The sequence below is a fragment of the Muscardinus avellanarius genome (genome assembly GCF_963383645.1).
Source record: "Muscardinus avellanarius genome assembly, chromosome: 5".
Taxonomy (NCBI): Eukaryota; Metazoa; Chordata; class Mammalia; order Rodentia; family Gliridae; genus Muscardinus; species Muscardinus avellanarius.
The window spans coordinates 119,580,738-119,600,334 of NC_137790.1; the positions used below are offsets into that span (position 1 = coordinate 119,580,738).

Sequence of the window (19,597 nt, forward strand, 5' to 3'; positions counted from 1 at the left end):
TATGCATTTACTCCGTTTCCGATTCTTACCCTTATAAACAGCGTGAAGACTAAGCTCTTACACGCACCCACGCAGGCATGCTGCATTTCCTCCAACTGTTTCATATCTGCTGAGTGATTTATTTTCTTTGATGTATATTTTTTTATAGTTCGACCAACCTCGCCTTGGCCTCCCTTCCAGAGACTACTATGAATGCACTGGAATATATAAAGAGGTAAATAAAAGAAAGGAAAAAGAAGTAACCAAAAACAAACTACATAAGCATCTGGATAAACCTGTAAATAATGAAAAGAACTAAAGCCAAATTTAAGCAACTTTCTTAGGTTCTTTACTCAGGACACTAAAATCAGACATAACAATGAACTATACTTGGCAGCGAGGACCAGGAATTTATTGGTCCAGTGTAAAGCTCCCTTTTTTTTAAAACCTTCTGATTGACTTTCAGAAGACTGTGTAGCCAGGGGCATCCCTTTCTGATTAGCATGGCTCAGCAGCCCATAGACATAACAGCTCACACAAATGCTGTCCGATCCAGATGTTTGGGAGTGCTTTCTGTCTGGTGCACAACCTTACCTCCCTCAGGCCAATGCCTGTGTTATCGTGCTTCCTGATGGATGGAAGATCAGAAGGCAGCCCAGCAGCATTGTACAGATTGGGCATTAGGGGAGATGTTGGTCCTATAGAGGCTTCCTCATAGTTACTTTGCAGTTCAGAAGGAAGCTAAGTTTACCTTTATGGTCCTAGTGGGTCACAATGTAGTGATGTGGCTGAAATTGCTTCTTAGTTAAAATCATTAGCTGAATATGTTTATGGCTAGTCTTCATTTTGCCTAATTATGTTTTATGATTGACTAGATTTCATTAGTTTAAAAATCTTTACTACTTTGTGAAACTATTATTAAAACATCTCATTCAGTGTTCAGATTATTTTTGTAGTTGGTTTCAGTAGCTGATAAAAGGTAACTCAACCAGAAGCCTTTGAGAGCTGATAGATCAGCAAAGTAGCCAGAGACAAAATCAACTACTTTGCTGATTCAATGCAATTCCCCATTAAAATATTAACACCATTCTTCACAGCTAGAAAACAATAGTCCTAAAATTCATATGGAAGAACAAAAGATCCAGAATAGCCAAAATAATTCTGAGAATAGGAACCATACTGGAGGCATTACAATACCTGGCTTCAAATTATACTATAGAACTATGATAACAAAACCCACATTGTATTGGCACAAAAACAGACACGTAAACCACTGGGATAAACAATACAGAAACAGTTCTTCACACTTCTAGGCAGTTTATTTTTCACAAACACACATGCAATAAAAAAATAGGCTAGAGAAGAGATGGCCTTTTCAATAAATGATACTAGAAAAATGATATCTAATTAAAATTAAAATTGTATATATAAATTCAAATAACATGGAATAAGGTATCTTTCTGAGTAGATATTCAACATCGGAAATGAAGAAATATATATATATAGGGTATCATCAAAGACCAAAATTGATAGCACAGAGAGTCAAATGGGTGAGGGATATTTGAGTTGCTGTGTGGGTTGCAGCTATTGGCTTTAAGAGATGTCCAGCTGTTTCCTGTTTCACATTTGAAAGTGATTGAGGAAATGGGGTTCATTATATCATATTATCATCATCAACTGGATGCTTTTTATATTTGCAATTCTGTCCTTATAAACATTTAGTTTTTTCCAACCCTGAGACATTTTTTTCACATTTTTAAATCTCTGATATTAAGGCATATCTGGTAGTCAGTGTGGTAAAATTTCTTTTTCTGTTTTTAAAAGAGATATTATTAAAATGTTTGTATATTTGTGAATTGTATATTCAGTGTTATCCTGTAATCTAGAACAGGTCACAGAGGGGCAGTTTTGGACTGGACTTTGATACAGAGACATTTATGCTTAACCTGCAGGGTTTGTTTTGCATTTTTTTTTACTTTGAGTTAGTTGTTCATATTTTACAAAATGGAAGATTTCTGTTGATTATATGAATTTCTCAATAAGTTGGTAGAATTGGAAACCCTGGGCTCGGAATCTCACATGCCAACGATTGGCCAGAGCTGTGATGTGCACACTCCCTTTAGACAGGGCATTTGTTCTCCAGATTTGAGTAGTGGTCATCTCTGATTCATTTATTTATTTTGACTTTCTGATTTCTGTGGACACTTAAGTTTGTATAAGTCTGGTCTTGGCTAAGCTTCAGTAACAAAGACACCCCAAAATGCAGTTGCTCAAGCCAGGCATGGTGGCGCACGCTTATAATCCCCGCATTTGGGAGGCGGAGACAGGAGGATCGCACAGGTTTGAAGCCAGCCTTGCTGGATTAAGAGACCCTGTTTCCAAATAAAAATAAAAAAAATAGGTCTGGGAGTGTATACCGGAGGCAGAAGAGTTTCCAGTACCACCCAAACAAAACAAAAAAACAAACAAAAGAACATGGTCATGTGGCAGCAACTAAATAGAAAGGACACTAGGAAATATAGTTTGGCCATATATATGCTGTGTTAAAACTTGTTTGAATTTACTCCTATTTTATGTCGTTGTAAATGGCTTTGCTTTTTTCAGATGTTCATTTTTTACATATAGAAGTGCTACAGATTCTTGCGTGTCAATTTTGTGACTATTATCAGTTTTAATAGTGTTTTGGTGGTGCCTTTATGGTTTGTTATATATAAGATATGTTGTTGGCAAACAGAGACAATTTCACTTCTCTTCATATGTGGATGACTTTCCTTTCTTTCTAATTTGCTCTGGCTAGGACTTACAGCACTAGGTGGTACTGAAGTAGGCAAAGTGTCTTATTCTTGATCTTAGAGGGAAGGATTTCTACTCTTCATCATTAAGTGTGGTGTTAGCTGTGGTTCATGAGATATGGCCTTTATTCTATTGAAGTAGGTTCTTTCTATACTTATTTTTAGATGATTTTTTAAATGAATGTATATTGGATGTTTGCCAAATGCTTGTTATGCCATCTATTGAAATAGTTGATTGGGTTTTGTCCTTCACTTTGTTAATATGTTTCACATTTATTGATTGATGTATTTTGAATCTTCCTTGAATTTCTGGGATAAATCCTCTTTGGTCATGGTGAATGGTGTCCTTAATGTGCTGTTGAACTGACTTTGCTTATATTTTGTTGAGAATTTTTTTGCATCTATATTCATCAGGATTAGGACTAGGTCCATTGTTTTCTTGTTCTATAGTGCTTTTTTAATTTTGAAACCAAGTCTCCTTAAGTTGCTGAGGCTAGCCTTGTATCTGAGATCCTCCAGTCTCAGCCTTCCAGGTGCTGGAATTATAGACATGTGCCACCACATCTGGCTAGATCTCTCTTGTTAAGGAGAGAGTTCAGAGATTCTCCAGTTACTTAAAGAGATCACTTAATGGCGCATTCCTCCTCAAAACACAGAAAGAGTATGAAAATATGTATTGCCTGTAAAAGACAGTCATTCCCATTCTTGGAAAGTTAAGATGGAGCTAACCAGTCATCTCACTTATATATTGAGAGAAACAATGACCTTAATTTTCTTAAGAAAATTATCTTAAGAAATTTTAATTAAGATTTTAATTATCTTATTTCTTAAGAAAATCACCCACCTTCAGAAGAGCCTCTCAACTCTGTATCAGGTGTTCATTGGAGCTGATCTCCAGGTCCCCCTTACCCTTTTTCACTGTCCTGAGCTCATCCAGACCAATTGTTACCTTGTTCTCCTTTGTAAAGAAAATTATAGATCAGGAATCCAGAATATTTTAGTGTGATTGGTTATAGATGTTCATGTTCCATAGTGATCCTTTTCTGAGAAGGCAGAATCATCTAGGGTAGAGGTCTCCATACCCAAGGACTACTGCGTGCCAGTGACAGGCTTCAGGCAGGCAGTCACTGCCCCATATACCCACACGCTGGGAAAAGCCACCAGGACTCATTTCACTTGCTTGTTTTATGCATCGACAAGATACTTATTTGAACAGAGCATTTTAGGGCTAAGACAAAAGTGAGAAATCACTGGGTCAAGAGGATGAATCTGAGGAGGAAGGCTGGAGCTGAGGATCAGGATCTTAGGATATTATGCTATAGGGTAGGACAAAAGAGAGGAAGGCCAGAAATTAATTAAGGTTAGAAATTAATTAAGAGCTATTCCAAAATCTGTGGGCCCATAAAAATAGAGATATTTTAGGGGTATGTATAGAAGACCTGGAACATAGCCAGGGTAGACTGAAGCCAGAAGGGGGTGAACCAGGTCTATGGGTCTAAATCAGAGAAAAGAGAGACCAGAAAATTCTTTAAACTCTGTCTTACCTAGGAGAGAGCACAAGTTGGAAACTACACTCTCATTAGATGAAGGAGGACAAACTTGGACAGAGATTAAACCTAGAAAGGGCCACTCAAGAAGATAAGGCAGGAAGATATCTAAGTTCAAGGCCGGACTCTACAACTTAGTGACACCTTGTCTCAATTTTTTTAATTAATTAATTTTTATTTATTTATTTATTTATTTATTTATTTATTTATTTATTTTGTGGGTCTGGGGATGGAACCCAGGGGAATTAGACCTCCGAGCTACACCCCCTGCTCTATTTTTTATTCTTTTTATGTTGAAACAAGGTCTCACTAAGTTGCGGAGGACCTCACTAAGTACCTGAGGCCTTGTCTATGAACTGCTATCCTCTGATCTCAGCCTCCTGAATGCTGGGATTACAATCATGCACCACCACGCCCATCATTTTTTAATTTTAAAAAGGGCTGAGATATAGCTCAGTGGTAGAATGCTCCTGGTTCAAACCCCAGCACCACACAGCAAAAGAAAAAAAAAAGAGAAGAAGAAAAGAAAAAGAAAAGAAAACTAGACAGGATTTGTTTTGCCTGCTCAGCTAAAAGATAAACTGAGAGAACATACTCGAGACTGGAGCTGAAAACAGAAGTTTTGATGGAATGGGGAGTGAGCGAAACCTGGCCAACACACTTAAAATTTAGCGTCATTATGTTCTTTGAACTGATTTTCACTGAGCTGCTCTGTGGCAGACGTTCCTAGTCAGTGGGGATGCCAGGCAAACAGCCCCCTTGCTTTCTTGTTCTGATGGGAGGAGAAGTACAATAAAGAAATATGCCAATAATTTAAGGAAACAAGGCAAATGCAGATAGTGGTATAAGGAAAATAAAATTGTGCTGTGTTAACAATTGGCTACAGTAGTGGTCGATGGGTCATTTAAATGTCATTCACCTTCATTCTAAAACTACCGCTCTGGCCGCCGTGTGCAGATCTCATGGTAATGAAGGCAGAGAGATCAGGGATGGGCATGTGGTGGTGATCTAGGTGAGAGATGCTGGTTGGATTCAGTTGGTTACTAGTTAGAGAGACCTTGAACAGCCCTGTGATGCCTTCTGTAGGAGGCTCTCTCAGTGTAGGGAAATTATGTGCTTCAAACAGCTCATCCAGGGTATTTTTGAAGAAAGAAAATGAAACCCTTAAGGTAGAATCTTGTCTTATGAGCAAGATTTAACTGCAGCGGTAAGCTTGGGTTCTAACGGGAGCAGATAAATTTGGAAAGACAATCAAGATACTAAGGCATATGTTTAAATCAGTCATGAAGGAGAGGTTAGCAGGCTGGAACTCATGATGAGAAGCAGTGTATCCCACGCAACTCTATTGAATATTTCAGCATCATAGGAGATAGGGACGTCATAGCTTCCAGTTTTCTGGTAAATATGACCAGTTCGGCAGGCCAGAAGCATCGTCCAGAGTTCCTGCACCTCTTATAGTTATCTTTGAATACATCTTTAGGAATAAAAATTTTAAAGTAGGACCAGTTTTCACAGTCAACAAAGTACACAGGAGGATTCCTGTTATTTCCTTCTTACCTCATTAACAAAAAGCATTTCATATGGTAAAGAAAAACCTTGGTAAATTGAGATTGGAAATTCAAATTTCTATCTCCTTCATAATGAGTAGTAATTCCCTGCTGAAGACAGATGGATTCATATGCCTTGAAATGCAGTTAATTCAAAGCACTGTATGCTTATATTTTAAAATAGTTGGTCCCGTGAGGTATGATTTGGACATACTTGTTTACTTCAAAGTGAAACAAGAATTGTGATTATCTTTTAATAGGGAAAGGATGGAGTTAGCAAGAATATATATAACATTATCTTTTCATTCCCGTTACCTTAGTGATTAGGTTTTTAATGCAGAGTCACAGCGGAAAGTATAGTTTATCCTGCAGAGTAGCCGACCAATGGATACAGATGGTAGCTAGATAGAATTCATGTTGCAGAGGATCCATGACAAGAAAGAGCTCCTCTCCCCGGGGAAATGTTTCCTTAGCATTTAATAAAGGTCACAGACTGGCAGTATGGAAACCTCTAGAACATCAAATGGATAGTGATGGTTCATTTTGCTTAGGTTCTTATTTGATGACATCTTTTCACTTCCCTGTGAGTTTTAGGTTTGATAATGAGCTGCAGTAAATTCAGATGTACCTTTGCGCTCACAATGAATTAAGGACTCCCTTTTGGCTTATAATTAATTAGTAGAAACAAGACAACACTCTTCCAACTGAAAGTGTGAAGCACCTTATAGCACACATTACAACTTTCCTTTATCTTGGTGCCAACTCTTCGAGTCATAGTGGACTCCACCTAGCCACAGCTTGTGTGACACCTTTTTCCCAGTCACGGTCACCTGCTTTACCAGTAGTAAAACTGGTGCCAGGGCTTCAAATTTTTAGTACATTTTAAATTAATCTTCGGCTTAAAATGTTTTATTTCAACTGAGACTTTAATTTTAAAGATTTAATTTCTGATGGATAATAACGTCTAGTAAATAGTACCCAGTTGAGACTTAACACAGTGGGATTCAATTCCCTGGTGTAAATGTCCCAGGACTTGAATTTATATTTATTTATGTATGCTGCAGAAGGTCTGTAATACAACTCCGTCATAGCTTACTTCTACAAATTAAAAAATGTATGAAGATAAAATTTTTTTAAATTGAGTTTTAGAAGAAGGTTGAAGCTGGGCATTGTGGCACATGTTTGTAATCCCAGCACTTGGGATTCCAGGAGGATCTCAGGTTCGCAGCCAGCCTCAGTTACTTAGTGAAGCCCTCTGCAACTTTTTGAGACCCTGTTTCAAAATAAAGAATTACAAATACAATTGGGGGCATAGCACAGAGGTAAAATGCCCCCTCGGTTCCATCCCCAGTACCACAAAAAAGGAAGATGTTGATATCTTAATGTATAATCTATGTTTTTTGTTTTCCTACTGAGAATTGAACCAAGGGATAGTCTACCTCCAAGCTATACCCGCAAGCCTTTTTATTCTTGATTTTGGAACAGGATCCCACTAGGTTGCTGAGGGTCTTACGAAGTTGCTGCAGCTGTCTTCCAACCTGTGATACTTCTGTCTTGCCTCCCAAGAACCAGGATTATGGGCATGTACCACCATGCCCAGTTTATAATCTATGGTATTTTGTAATGGAATTTCACAGTGATAGGAGTGTTTTGGAATTAACCAAAGCCATGAATGTGTGATGAAGGAGCTCCTGAGAACACAGACTCAGAAAAAATTACTGCTTGACCGAAGGAGACAGCTATGAAGCTGTTCTAATCATGTTAAATGAATATACAGCCTTCTTATCATAATCAATTGAAAAATAATTATGATACATATGATCAGGGAGAAGCTGAAAGAAAAGATGTGGTAAAGGAATTTATTGTTATTCGTGGAAAAAAATAGTATATGTAATTGCCTACAAAATGTTTTGCATCTGCATCCTTATTAAGACAAAATAACTTGACTGAAAATTGAAAATATATAATCCTTATAAGAAGATACTTATCAATTACTTAGTACTTTCAAAGTGACACTTTATTTCTCTACTTTAAGCTCCGATTAAAAGATGCATCAAGCTTCTAAAATTCTTTGCGGGTCATTTCTTTCAGTACTTAGGAAAGGATTTCTATTTTTTTGTACTGTATCTGCTATCAAATATTAACACTGAATTGATAAAAATGTTTTTAACTTAAAGCACCATGATAAATATTTAGAAGGTTCTCCAACAGTTTGTATTTATTTCTTGCAGGCTTGTACAGCATATGTGGATTTTATGATTTCTGTGGCCAAATTGATTCGTCAGGAAAAAGGATTGGCTATTGATGAAAACCAGATTTCTTTGGAAATGAATAAAGTTATGGAGTTGGAAAAAGAAATTGCCAATGTAAAACACATTTTTTTCTGATACACTGAATAATGTCTACCACTCTTTTCTTTTTTGCCCTCTATCATACTTTAAGGGTAAAAGTATACCTCTTTAATGAAGTGATAAAAATGCATACCTAGTAATGGTTCATTGACTTTGAAAATACCTTTTAAACCATAGAATTTTATAATAAACCAGGTTTCTGACATCCAAGAGACACACTAAATTTGACATATATTAAAGTAGATTCACTTAATTGACTTCTTTAAGTGGATTACATCAAAATCCTACCATTTACAGACAAATTGTTATTGGATGCCCTTGAGGCTCAAGACACTTGCAAAGCAAGCTGTTGTAGTTTTTCTGGATGATTTTACTCTATTGTATTCTAATATCTAAAGTGATTACAGAAATCATCTCGGTTCCTTTGGTAAGAAGTATCAGTCCCTGAACATGGTCACCAATAAGGAATCTAATGCCACTGTGTTCAGACCATCAGGCTGCTGAGCCAGGAGCAGGAGGTCCAGGGCAAGAGGACATGGCCACAAGGCAGGGTTATGTTTCTGGCTTTTCCCTGGTTCCAGATTAATCCTGGGGGTCTAAACTGGCACTTTTTTCCTTGATAGTGCTCTGATGGAGCCCTGCTGTTTTCAGCAAGTGAGCCGTGAGGTTAAGGAGAATCCCAGTTATTTATTGACCCATGTTCTGATTTCCAGCTAGACCCATAAAGCTCTCTTTGACATTGCAGACAACCTGCATCCCTACGTCCCCATCTACTCTCTGTTACTATACTCATTCATGAGAATCCTGAAGAGTGAAAATCTTGGAAGGCAATTTTAGCTTTCTTGGGTCTACAAGAAACCCCAAATTCCCAGCTGCCACTGGAAAAATAGCAGTTTGATGGGTGACATATAGTTCTCTGTGGTAAAAAATTTTCTAGAAGAAATAGTTTCCTGCCCTGGGATTGGCCCACTCCTACTTTCCAGACCATATCCCTTTGGCACCAGCTTTGGCTCTGGGGTGTTAGTTCTATATGACCTCAGATTTTGTGACTAAGATTAGTGTGGGGCCATCATCTTTTGATAACCCGTGTGCCTTTAACAGTGTTCTGCATTATATTGTACACAGATGATGTGCAGTAATTGCTGCTTTTTTTTTTTTTTTTTTGGTGGTGGTGGTGGTACTGGGGGAGAAACCCAGGGGCTTTCTACCTCTGTGAGATACTCTCAGACCTATTTTATATTTTATTTGGAAACAGGATCTCACTGAGTTGCTGAGAGCCTCACTAAGTAGCTGAGGCTGGCTTCAAAGCTGTGCGATCCTCCTGCCTCAACCTCCCAAGTGTGGGGATTATAAGCGTGCGCCACCACGCCCGCTCGCTGCTTTTAATAAATGAATAGATCAGACGCCTAAGAGGGACATTGGATCCATTTGCACTGAGTCATGGCTCCTGTTTTAAGCTTTTATCTTTGGTCCCTTCTCACTTAAATTTGCTTTTTCTCATTGTAACCACTAGTTGGGGAGTTACTATTATAATTTCCCTTTTTGGTTAGAATTCAGGGAAGGAAGGAAGGAAGGAAGGAAGGAAGGAAGGAAGGAAGGAAGGAAGGAAGGAAGGAAGGAGAAGAAAGAGAGAGAAAGAAAGAGGAAGGAGGGAAGAGGGAAGGAGGAAGAGAAGAAAGAAAGAAGGAAGGAAAGAAAGAAAGAAGGAAGGAAAGAAAGAAAGAAAGAAAGAAAGAAAGAAAGAAGGGAGGGAGGGAGGGAGGGAGGGAGGGAGGGAGGGAGGAAGGAAGGAAGGAAGGAAGGAAGGAAGGAAGGAAGGAAGGAAGAGGGCTGCTGTTGAATATGAAGTGAGTCAGGCAGGATGGGAAGACAGTCACCAAAGCAGAAAGTGCTGCCCCTCTTCTCAGATAAACTCTAAATACTACTGTAGGACCTACTAGGGATTTTCTGTATTACTTGTTATAGGAACTGTTGCACTCCCCCTCCCCTGGATGAATTTTAACTAGGACACTGAAAGGGTGGGAGTAAGACAGAATGTTTGAGAGATAAATGGGAACTGAGTGTCTCCAAAAGAGTTATAATGTGCAGCCTCTACAGGCATAACTGAGCTGGTCCCTAGCCAAAGCCCACAAATGTTGCTTAGGTGGCCTGACAGTTATCAGAATGTTTTGAAGCATTCGAAACTTGACACTGCAGCCAAATCTCTTTCACTGTTACTAGTCATGCAAAAATCCCTTACATTTCACATTCATCGGTCCGACCAAATAAATTACAAAACAAGTACAGTAGAGAGCCTAAAGCAAATTATGTTGTACCTTTTCTGTATTTTTATTTCCCTCCTTTATAGCTGTATTTTTGCAAATAATTCTCAATTCTAAAATAATGATTAAAAATTGTATCCGTAGGCAACAGCTAAACCTGAAGATCGAAATGATCCGATGCTTCTTTATAACAAAATGACATTGGCCCAGGTCCAAAATAACTTTTCACTAGCAATCAATGGGTCGGTAAGTAACAACATTGATATGCCCTTTCCCTGAACCATTTCCTGAAATTATGATATATTATATAAAATACTATTTTAAATTTTTTATTTATTAAAATAATTTGAACTTCAAAGATAAATTTAGATGTAATCAGACATTTGACTTCATGACAAGACCTGAAAAGAAAGACTATTTGACATCATTATATTTATATTATATTTATATATCTCTATATAAACATACAGAATAATTTCAAAGGCAATTGGAATTCAATAGAATTAAATTCCGAGGCAAAATTAGAATTTCAAAGGCAAAATTTCTTGCAAGGTAGATATACAATATTAGAAACTATCCTAGAAAGGGGTTTGGAAAAAGTGAAAATCTGATAGACCATAATAGATTCATGGAATTTTGGCTGTTAAACCATAACACACGATATTTCTTTGGAACTCCTAAACTGGATACTTTATTCATAGAACTTTTCAAATTTTTATTAAGGCCATTTATAGAGGTGTTCAGAACAATAATAGAGAAAGAGAATACAGAAATGAGAGGAAAATCTTGCATAGACTCTATTTATAGATAGCATTTGACTTCTTTTTGCTTAGCTAGTATCTAATGCCCCCCCCTCTCGGCTGTGCATTTATTCTTGTGCATTAGCTAATACACATAGTCAGGAGAGTAAACCACATACATAGAAACATGTATAAACTGCCACAGTCAGGGACAGAATTCATTCGGCCCTAATTCTAATAAAATGGGAAAGGCCAGAAAGCGGGGTGATATTTGGAGGAAAACACACCAAATGCTATGTGCATGTATGTTTCTCTCACACTAAACCTCAATATGATGTATAACTACAATACACTAATAAAAGTATATTTTTAAAAGGTATAACTTACTGAGTTACATACTTCATATATAGAACTTTTAATATAATATGATATAATACATATTTTTTGAGACTGGTCCAGACCACCAAAGAGAAACAAGCACATATAGCCTAATACCTCTTGCTTAATAATTGTACATGTATATAAATAACTGTCTAAGATATTGATAATTTTGAACATTTCTGCTTCCCATTTAAAAATAATAAGATTTTACCTTTTAGCAACTCTAAATTTAGCTTTGGAAAGAGCAAACTGTGTGCCTGTAGACCTAATGTTAATATTTAAAAAATGTTTTTCCTTTGGCTTCATAACATGATTGTACCTGTACTATAGCAATACATTATGATATAGCAAGCTCTCCACAGAGAGTTATTACAGTGTTTGAGTGAATTGTTTATTAGTATCTACTTTTTAAAAGACAAATGCTTTATACACATTTTCATCTTTGTATACACCAAAAAAGCTTTATTTTTAGAGCTGAATTTCTTTTTCTTCTTCCCTTTATTTTTATTGGTGAGTCCAAGAAGATGACATTAAGCCTAATTTCTAATTGCATGTTCTCTAAGCTTTTGCTCTTAAATGGTTGCTTTAATTCTGTTATCTAGATAATCATGTTCCAGAACTAATTCTTATTCAAAAGTTGATTGAAACCACTGAGGAACAATCCTAAACAAATAGCAAAATTGACCATTATGATAATTGCTTACTAATGCATCTGTGACACTTTTAATGTCTGACCTTCTATCATAATTGAATCTTGGAACCAATGGGAGAAATCCATAATTACTTAATGTCCTATGCCTGCTTTTTTCAGCCATTCAGCTGGTCAAATTTCACAAATGAAATCATGTCAACTGTGAATATTAATGTTCCAAATGAGGAAGAAGTGGTTGTTTATGCTCCAGAATATTTAACCAATCTTAAGCCCATTCTTACCAAATACTCTGCCAGGTGGGTATGTCAGCATGCCTCTGTCCTCAAAGTTTACATTTCATGTCACTCTTCAGAAGCTTTGCAGGCTCATCTTTTCTGTTGCTGGGTGGTGGGTTTTTTTATACAGAGATCTTCAAAATTTAATGTCCTGGAGGTTCATAATGGATCTTGTAAGCAGCCTCAGCAGAACCTACAAGGAGTCCAGAAATGCTTTCCGCAAGGTGAAGAAAATATCTCTCTTTTCTTAAGACTTAGAGTATAAAGAGATACATGGTTGGGAAGCTTGCCATGTATACTGCTAGGATGTGGTCATTTTTACCCAGGGAGGAAATCCTAAATGTTGGTTATTTTGCTCATATTTAGGATCCATGGCTGTGAAAGACGTGTATCTTAATGGCCTTTGCCATCCTATAATAGTTTCCTCTGGCATCAAGATTGCAATGTCTTGTGAGGTGGTCCTTTTTGGTTAATGAGCAGTTCATGAAAGACGATTGCCCTGATTTCTGGTTGTTGCTGTGTTAAAAGCCATCACAGGAGTATCTGTCTCAATTAACTTGATTTTCAGGTGCTCAGAGCACACTGGACATAGACACAGATGGACTGCATTGACTTGGACAATCCATTGAGGGTACACCTAACTGGAAATAGAACCTTAAAGCCTTGGGCTGTACTGACACTATTTAACCAATTATTATTTTAGTCCTGTTTTAAATGGGACAGGCAGTAGGGATTGAGAAAGGAGAAATCCTAGCAAATATATTGGTTGATGTTTTGATAAAAAAAAAAAGCTCTGAAAGTTCTTGTTTTAACTTTAAAAGGAAAATGTAGACACATTTTTTTTGCAATAAAGAATGCAAAGGTGGTGGCATTGTGCTAAATTTCCCATACCTAGATTAGCTCCCTTTTTGATACTTAGATTCGTATGCATATAGTTTTTCTTAAATACCTCAAGTTCGGCTGAAACCACTAAAAAGCAGGAATATGTTTTCTTGTGGATAACAGCATCCTTCCTGTGAAAATTATTGAACACTACCTCACATTTATGCTTATGCAGGGGATACAATGTTGTGTTTTTTTTCCTAAAGCTTTCTAGAAGGATATTAACTTATAATAGCCTAAAGTTCTACCAGGACATGCCAGTAGGCATTATTAAGGCAACAATGCAGTCAGATGACATTTTATCATAAGCTAGGGACACCTGCTTTGTAAGACTGATGAGTATTGTAAGAACATAAGTGAGACATAAAGATCCGCTGAGGTTTGTGCTCCAGCCTTCTCTACCCCCGGTCAAATGCCATGTTCTTTTTCTCTTTTATAGGCCCTTTATGGCACAACATCAGAAACTGCTACTTGGAGGCGTTGTGCAAATTATGTGAACGGGAATATGGAGAATGTGGTGGGGAGGCTTTATGTGGAAGCCGCCTTTGCTGGAGAGAGCAAGCATGTGGTGAGGCTTTAGCACAGCACCGTATCTGTCGTGTGGTGCACTATACTATCTCTTTGTGCTGGTGGGCAACTGCAATTGTCCATAGTTGGGCTAAAATTTTATTAATTAGGCAGAGGAAACTCTGAATCATAATATGACATTGTTCCCTAAGAAATCTCATCCTTTGCCCCTCAAGAGTTTAGTTATGTTTCTGTTCCTCACATTGTTTAATTCAAAACAATTAAAGAAACATATTAAATTAAATTAAATATATTAAGTTAATTAAAGAAACATTTTTGGGTTTCCCAGTCACTGTTCCATTGATATAATAATCTTTAAACTCTTCTAATACCAAAATTTACCAAGAATTAGTGTTTTTGTTTGTGTGTGTGTGTGTGTGTGTGTGTGTGTGTGTGTGTGTGTGTGTGTACACATATGCTATTGGTTCAATCCAGGGGTGTTCTACCACTGAGCTACACTCTCAGACCTTTATATGTTTTTTTTTTTTTTTTTGAAACAGGCTCTAAGTTACCATGCTTACTAACCTTGAATCTGTAATTCTTCTGTCTCAGCCTTCCAAATACTGGGATTACAGACCTGTGCCACTGCACGGGGCTAAAACTAGTATGTCCTTAAATACCTACAAAGTAAGCCAGAGTTTATTTGAAATGTAAGAAATGCACCTCAATTTTTTATTGTTACTGGAATGAAGACATCAGAACTGAATGACAGGGTGGAAGAGTTTATCTGAATGCTACTTTATGCTTAGCCACTCATAGTAATGACAAATAATAGTGAGAACCATGACATCCTAAAGGATATTTTTTAAATTGATGTATATATTAATACCCATTTAGTCAGGGATGTTAGTAGTAGCAACACTGCTTTAATATATAATAATCCTATATATTCTTTTGTCTGCATCATAATGTGTTTATAAACATAACATTTGTTTATATCATGTTATATAAAGACTGTGTGTAGTTGTTTTTTAAAAGTTTGTATTACAGGGGCTGGAGATGTAACTCATGGTACAGCACCTGATTAGTATGTGCAAGGTCCTAGGTTCAATCCCCAGCACCACAAAGGAAAAAAAAAAAGGAGGGAGATACGAAAGTGAATGAAGGGTCTAACTGTGGCCTTTGTTCTTTTGCTCTGAGGTTGAAGATTTGATTGCACAAATCCGGGAAGTTTTTATTCAGACTTTGGATGATCTCACTTGGATGGATGCTGAAACAAAAAAGAGGGCCGAAGAAAAGGTAACGACCAAGCCGGGCTGTTAACGGAAAGTTCCTTATAGGAAAAGACTAAATTTGAAAACATTTAAGAAAAACATATAATTATAGGTTGCATTAAATATTTGCAAGTGTCTTTAGGATATAGTATTTTGTGGAGCAATTTTCATATATAAAGACTTTTTAATGATTTTTATCTTTATATCTGCAACCAGCAACAGCCATATATATTTAGTTTAAAACTTTAAAAGTACTATTTTTCTTTTTTAAGGAAGACTTGGGAGAAAATCCTGTATGAACAAACAAGAATTAAAGATATTTTTCTTCTCCTATAAAAAAAGAAACTTAAAGATCTCTACGAGTAACACAAAATGTCCCTTTAGTTTGTGAATTAAACTTTCAATTAAATTTTAATATATACCCTATTTAATTAATGTTCAAGGAAATGTAAAGGAGTACAGTGCATTAAATGTGTGTTATACTATCTACAATTGAAGTTATGTTAAGGTTATGTTGAAGAAGCCTTTCTGTAATTTTTCCTATTTATCCTTCAGGTGCAGTGTGTGTATGTGTGTGGGTGGGTGTCTGTGTGTGTGTCTGTGTGTGTTGTGTGTGTGTGTGTGTGTGTGTGTGTGTGTGTGTGTGTGTGTCTGTGTGTGTGTTACTGGGAATTAAACTCCCTCCGCGGCCGCCTGTTTCAAAACCTTTTGTTTTTAAAAAGGGTCTTGATGAGAATCTCACTAAGCTGCTGAGACTGTTCTCAAATCTGTAATTCTCTTGCCTCAGCCTCCTAAGCACTGGGATTACAGGCATGCTCCACTGTGCCCAGCTTGTCTTTATAATTATATAAAACCAGGAGCATGTGTCCTATAAAAAACCTGAATGTGCTTGAGCAATATCCACTTACAGCCTCACTCTTTCCCTGCAGCTAGAGAGGCAAGATGAACAATCGAAACATATAGAAGGACTATCCTTTTTTGTTTTTAAGAATCCTGGGTGGGTTAAGCCTGTGAGTTGGGCCTGAAATGTGGCTATCTTTCCATCACTCTGTCCAATTCCTCAAATGCTGAGGCTATCTTGGTTCTTCATGTCTTAGCTCTCTGTGGCCTGGTCCTATTTGATGTAGCCAATTGGATTGTTCAAGATCAACATTTTCAAAATGGTGTCATAAAACCCAGGACCTGCAAGTAATTTCACAAAATACACAAATGGTTAAAAGGATGTAGGAGCACTTCTTACAGAAAGCATCCCTGATCCCACCCTGGCTCTTCCTAGGGTATGATTATATGGCACCAGATTGAAATATATATGTATTTATTTACTGCCTATCATTGCTCTTTATGCTAAGCTAGGGGAGGGAGGGAAGAAAAGTTTAACTGGATTATTCAATCAGCCTTTTACAAAGTCCCTAGCTCTCAGTGGATACTTGAGCACCTGTTGAATGAATAAACCAACAAACCCATTCTTCTTCTTGGATACTTACCATAACCCGAGGTTCTAGCTTTAGCATCTGTTTTCAATTCTAAGTCCTACAATAAAGAAGAGTACTTAAATGTTTCCCACAGTATATACCCAAAGAATTTGACAACCAATCTTTTTTTTATATAGTACATTTTACTTTGTGTAGAATGTGTGTTTTGGGGGACAGACACTCTTGGGGGGAAAGTCTGGTAGGAATAAAGTACCATTGAGAAGGGGCCATTTTGTAATGATTTTGTCCTATGAAAACCTACAAGAAAATGAGCTTGGCCTAAGTGACTTCCTTGACACATTTGTTGCCTGACCCTGAAGGATCCTGGGCTTATGCAACAGATGTATAACAAAACAACATCCATCTGAGAACAAACCAAAAAGCCCAGCGATACGGGCTTTATTCTCCATGAAAAAAATATTAATTAGATTATGTGACAGCAATAGGATATGATAGAATCAAAAGTCAAGCATTTGTGACAAAAACAAAAAAGAAGTATAAAAGTAAAAATAGAAATGGCAAGTAGTGAACAAAAATGATAATGAAACAATAAAAATAGACAACAAATTATTTTGAAATAATAAAAATAACAATTAGAAATGTTAGTAAATAGGGGTAAATATGAGCTGGGGTGACAAGGTAAGCTCTGCATGCCTAATTAATACCCCTCATTTGGCATGGGAAGAAAGGCACAGTGACTCTGGAGAACAAAGGATAACATAAAAACTCCAGGAACCAATATTCAGGAAGAGTATTAACACTAAACCCAGAAAGCCCTTATCTATTTCCTCAGCCAAGTCAATGAAGTGGAAAGATAATTATATCTTGCAAGAATGGAAGCTCTAAATATTACTCCTTCTATAAAATTTAAGAGAGAAATCTTTCAGAGGAAAAAAAGTTCATAAAAATACAATATATGTGGAACAATGACTTTTGTCAGTTTTCATTTTGTTTTCATTTTGGTTTTCTTGGGAAGTCTGCAGCCTGAAAAAAAAATACAGGGCATTAGAAGATAAGTTTCAAACCTGTATTTTTGTTTATTTTTTAACACATTGCAAAGAACTGTGCCGAGTGTTGTCAGCTGCTCTCTGTGTAAACAGTGGGGATCATGCTATTCGATTGCTAGTCACAGGCAAATTATAATGTTTGTACTTGAAAGTTATATAACCATCTCTTTCTATATTCTAATTTTCATAGGCCTTAGCGATTAAAGAAAGGATTGGCTACCCTGATGACATTATTTCCAATGATAACAAACTGAATAATGAATATGTCGAGGTAAGTTCGACTAATGATACCTGGGGCTGGTGACCATGTCCTTCCTTCCTTCCTTTCTTTCTTTCTTTCTTTCTTTCTTTCTTTCTTTCTTTCTTTCTTTCTTTCTTTTTCTTTCTTCTTTATTTCTTATGCTAAGAATTGAACTCAGGGGCATTCTACTTCGGAGCTACAGCCCCAGCCCAATTTTTGTATTCTTTATTTTTGAAACAGGATCTCACTAAGTTGCAGAGGACCTCACCTAAGCAGCTAAGGCTGGCCACAAACCCAGATGCTTCTGTCTCAGCCTTCCAAGTACTGGGATGACAGGCATGTGCCACCACGCTTGGCTGACAATGTCATTTCTAGCTAGGGAATAACAGGAATTATGTAAAATAGCCCGAAACCCTAGGTCTTACTATATAAAACCTTTCACACCAACACTGGAACTGCATTTGATTTAGCCTTTTGCTTCATTCTCCTGGATTGTATTTGGTTGTTGTTACTTTGGTTTCTGTATATTCCACTTTAAGGGTAGTAAGGAAAATATGATGTCCTTCAGAGACCATCAGAGTCAACATTCAGATGATGGGATCCTTATCACAACTTATCCAGGCCTGAAAACCCGAAGCTTCAGATTTCCTCCTACTTTCCAATTATCGCTTCACTGGGTAAACCAGGCCCCACCTCCTCTATTAAAAAAAAAAAAGTAAACTTGATATTTGAGAACCAGAAGTTCTTTTATTTTTCTCTGAAATGTAATAATTAAGAAAGAAGAGAGCTGATTGAAATCACTACAGCACTGGTTTCGGGCTGGGCCGAGAATCCTACTGCTAACCTGGGGCCAGCACCCCGCTCCACACCCTGGTGACCACCATGTGGACCTGGCTCAAGTCCAGGACCACAAGATTCCTAATCCATGACTGCTAGTCTAGCATAGAGATTTTCAAGAGAAAACACTTGTTCTTCCCTTTCCATTTGCAGAGAAACTTGACTTTCTTTTTTAATTTCTTTCCATTGGTGCATTATAATTATACATCATAGCAAGGTTCCAAGTGATACAGACACCCATGCACAGAGCACTTGGCTCATTTCCCTCCTAATCCCACCCCATTAGCCACCCCTTCCTGTACCTATTAGTGATATTGAAAGTGATAACCTTTACATGTAGACATAGAGTTATTTGAACTGTTTCCTTTATCAGGTCTCCTTTTTTCTCTTCCTACCTCCAACCTCCAGCTCTCCTCCAACCTCCAGCTCTCCTTCATTATTCTACTGGTCTCTCTGCTCATTTTTCTAGAGATATTTATGTTCCCTACTTTTCTCTAGCTTCCACATATGAAAAGAAAACAAATGACCCTCGATGTGCTGAGACTGGCTGACCTCAGCATATTATTCTCTACTTCCATCCATTTTTTTGCAAATGACATAATTTTGTTCTTTATGACTGAGTAAATTTCCACTGCCTGTATGTATCACATCATCCATCCATCTGTTGACGGACATCTGGATTGCTTCCAGACTTTCTCTTTTCAATGAGCTATCTACAACCTGCAAGTCCCAGGTCCCTCACGACCCAGAGCTGAACTGCTTGGGCCTGATCCCAGTTCCACTACTCATTTAAACTTGGGCAAGGGAATATAGTTTCTGGTCATCACAGCTTTAGTTCATGGGATTATCCTG

At 37.3% G+C, this 19,597-nt stretch overlaps 1 protein-coding gene across 1 annotated transcript in view; it reads left to right on the forward strand.

Moving 5' to 3' along the window:
* The window catches only part of MME (membrane metalloendopeptidase), a gene marked incomplete at both ends in the record, with an annotated part of 84,927 nt that overhangs the window by 32,195 nt on the left and 33,135 nt on the right, over nucleotides 1–19,597 (forward strand). The window contains 8 exons of the mRNA XM_080696321.1: nucleotides 149–214; nucleotides 8,097–8,231; nucleotides 10,622–10,723; nucleotides 12,410–12,546; nucleotides 12,656–12,749; nucleotides 13,847–13,975; nucleotides 15,115–15,213; nucleotides 17,858–17,938. Coding sequence (XP_080552447.1) covers nucleotides 149–214; nucleotides 8,097–8,231; nucleotides 10,622–10,723; nucleotides 12,410–12,546; nucleotides 12,656–12,749; nucleotides 13,847–13,975; nucleotides 15,115–15,213; nucleotides 17,858–17,938 — 843 coding nt within the window. The remainder of the gene's footprint in view (nucleotides 1–148; nucleotides 215–8,096; nucleotides 8,232–10,621; nucleotides 10,724–12,409; nucleotides 12,547–12,655; nucleotides 12,750–13,846; nucleotides 13,976–15,114; nucleotides 15,214–17,857; nucleotides 17,939–19,597) is intronic.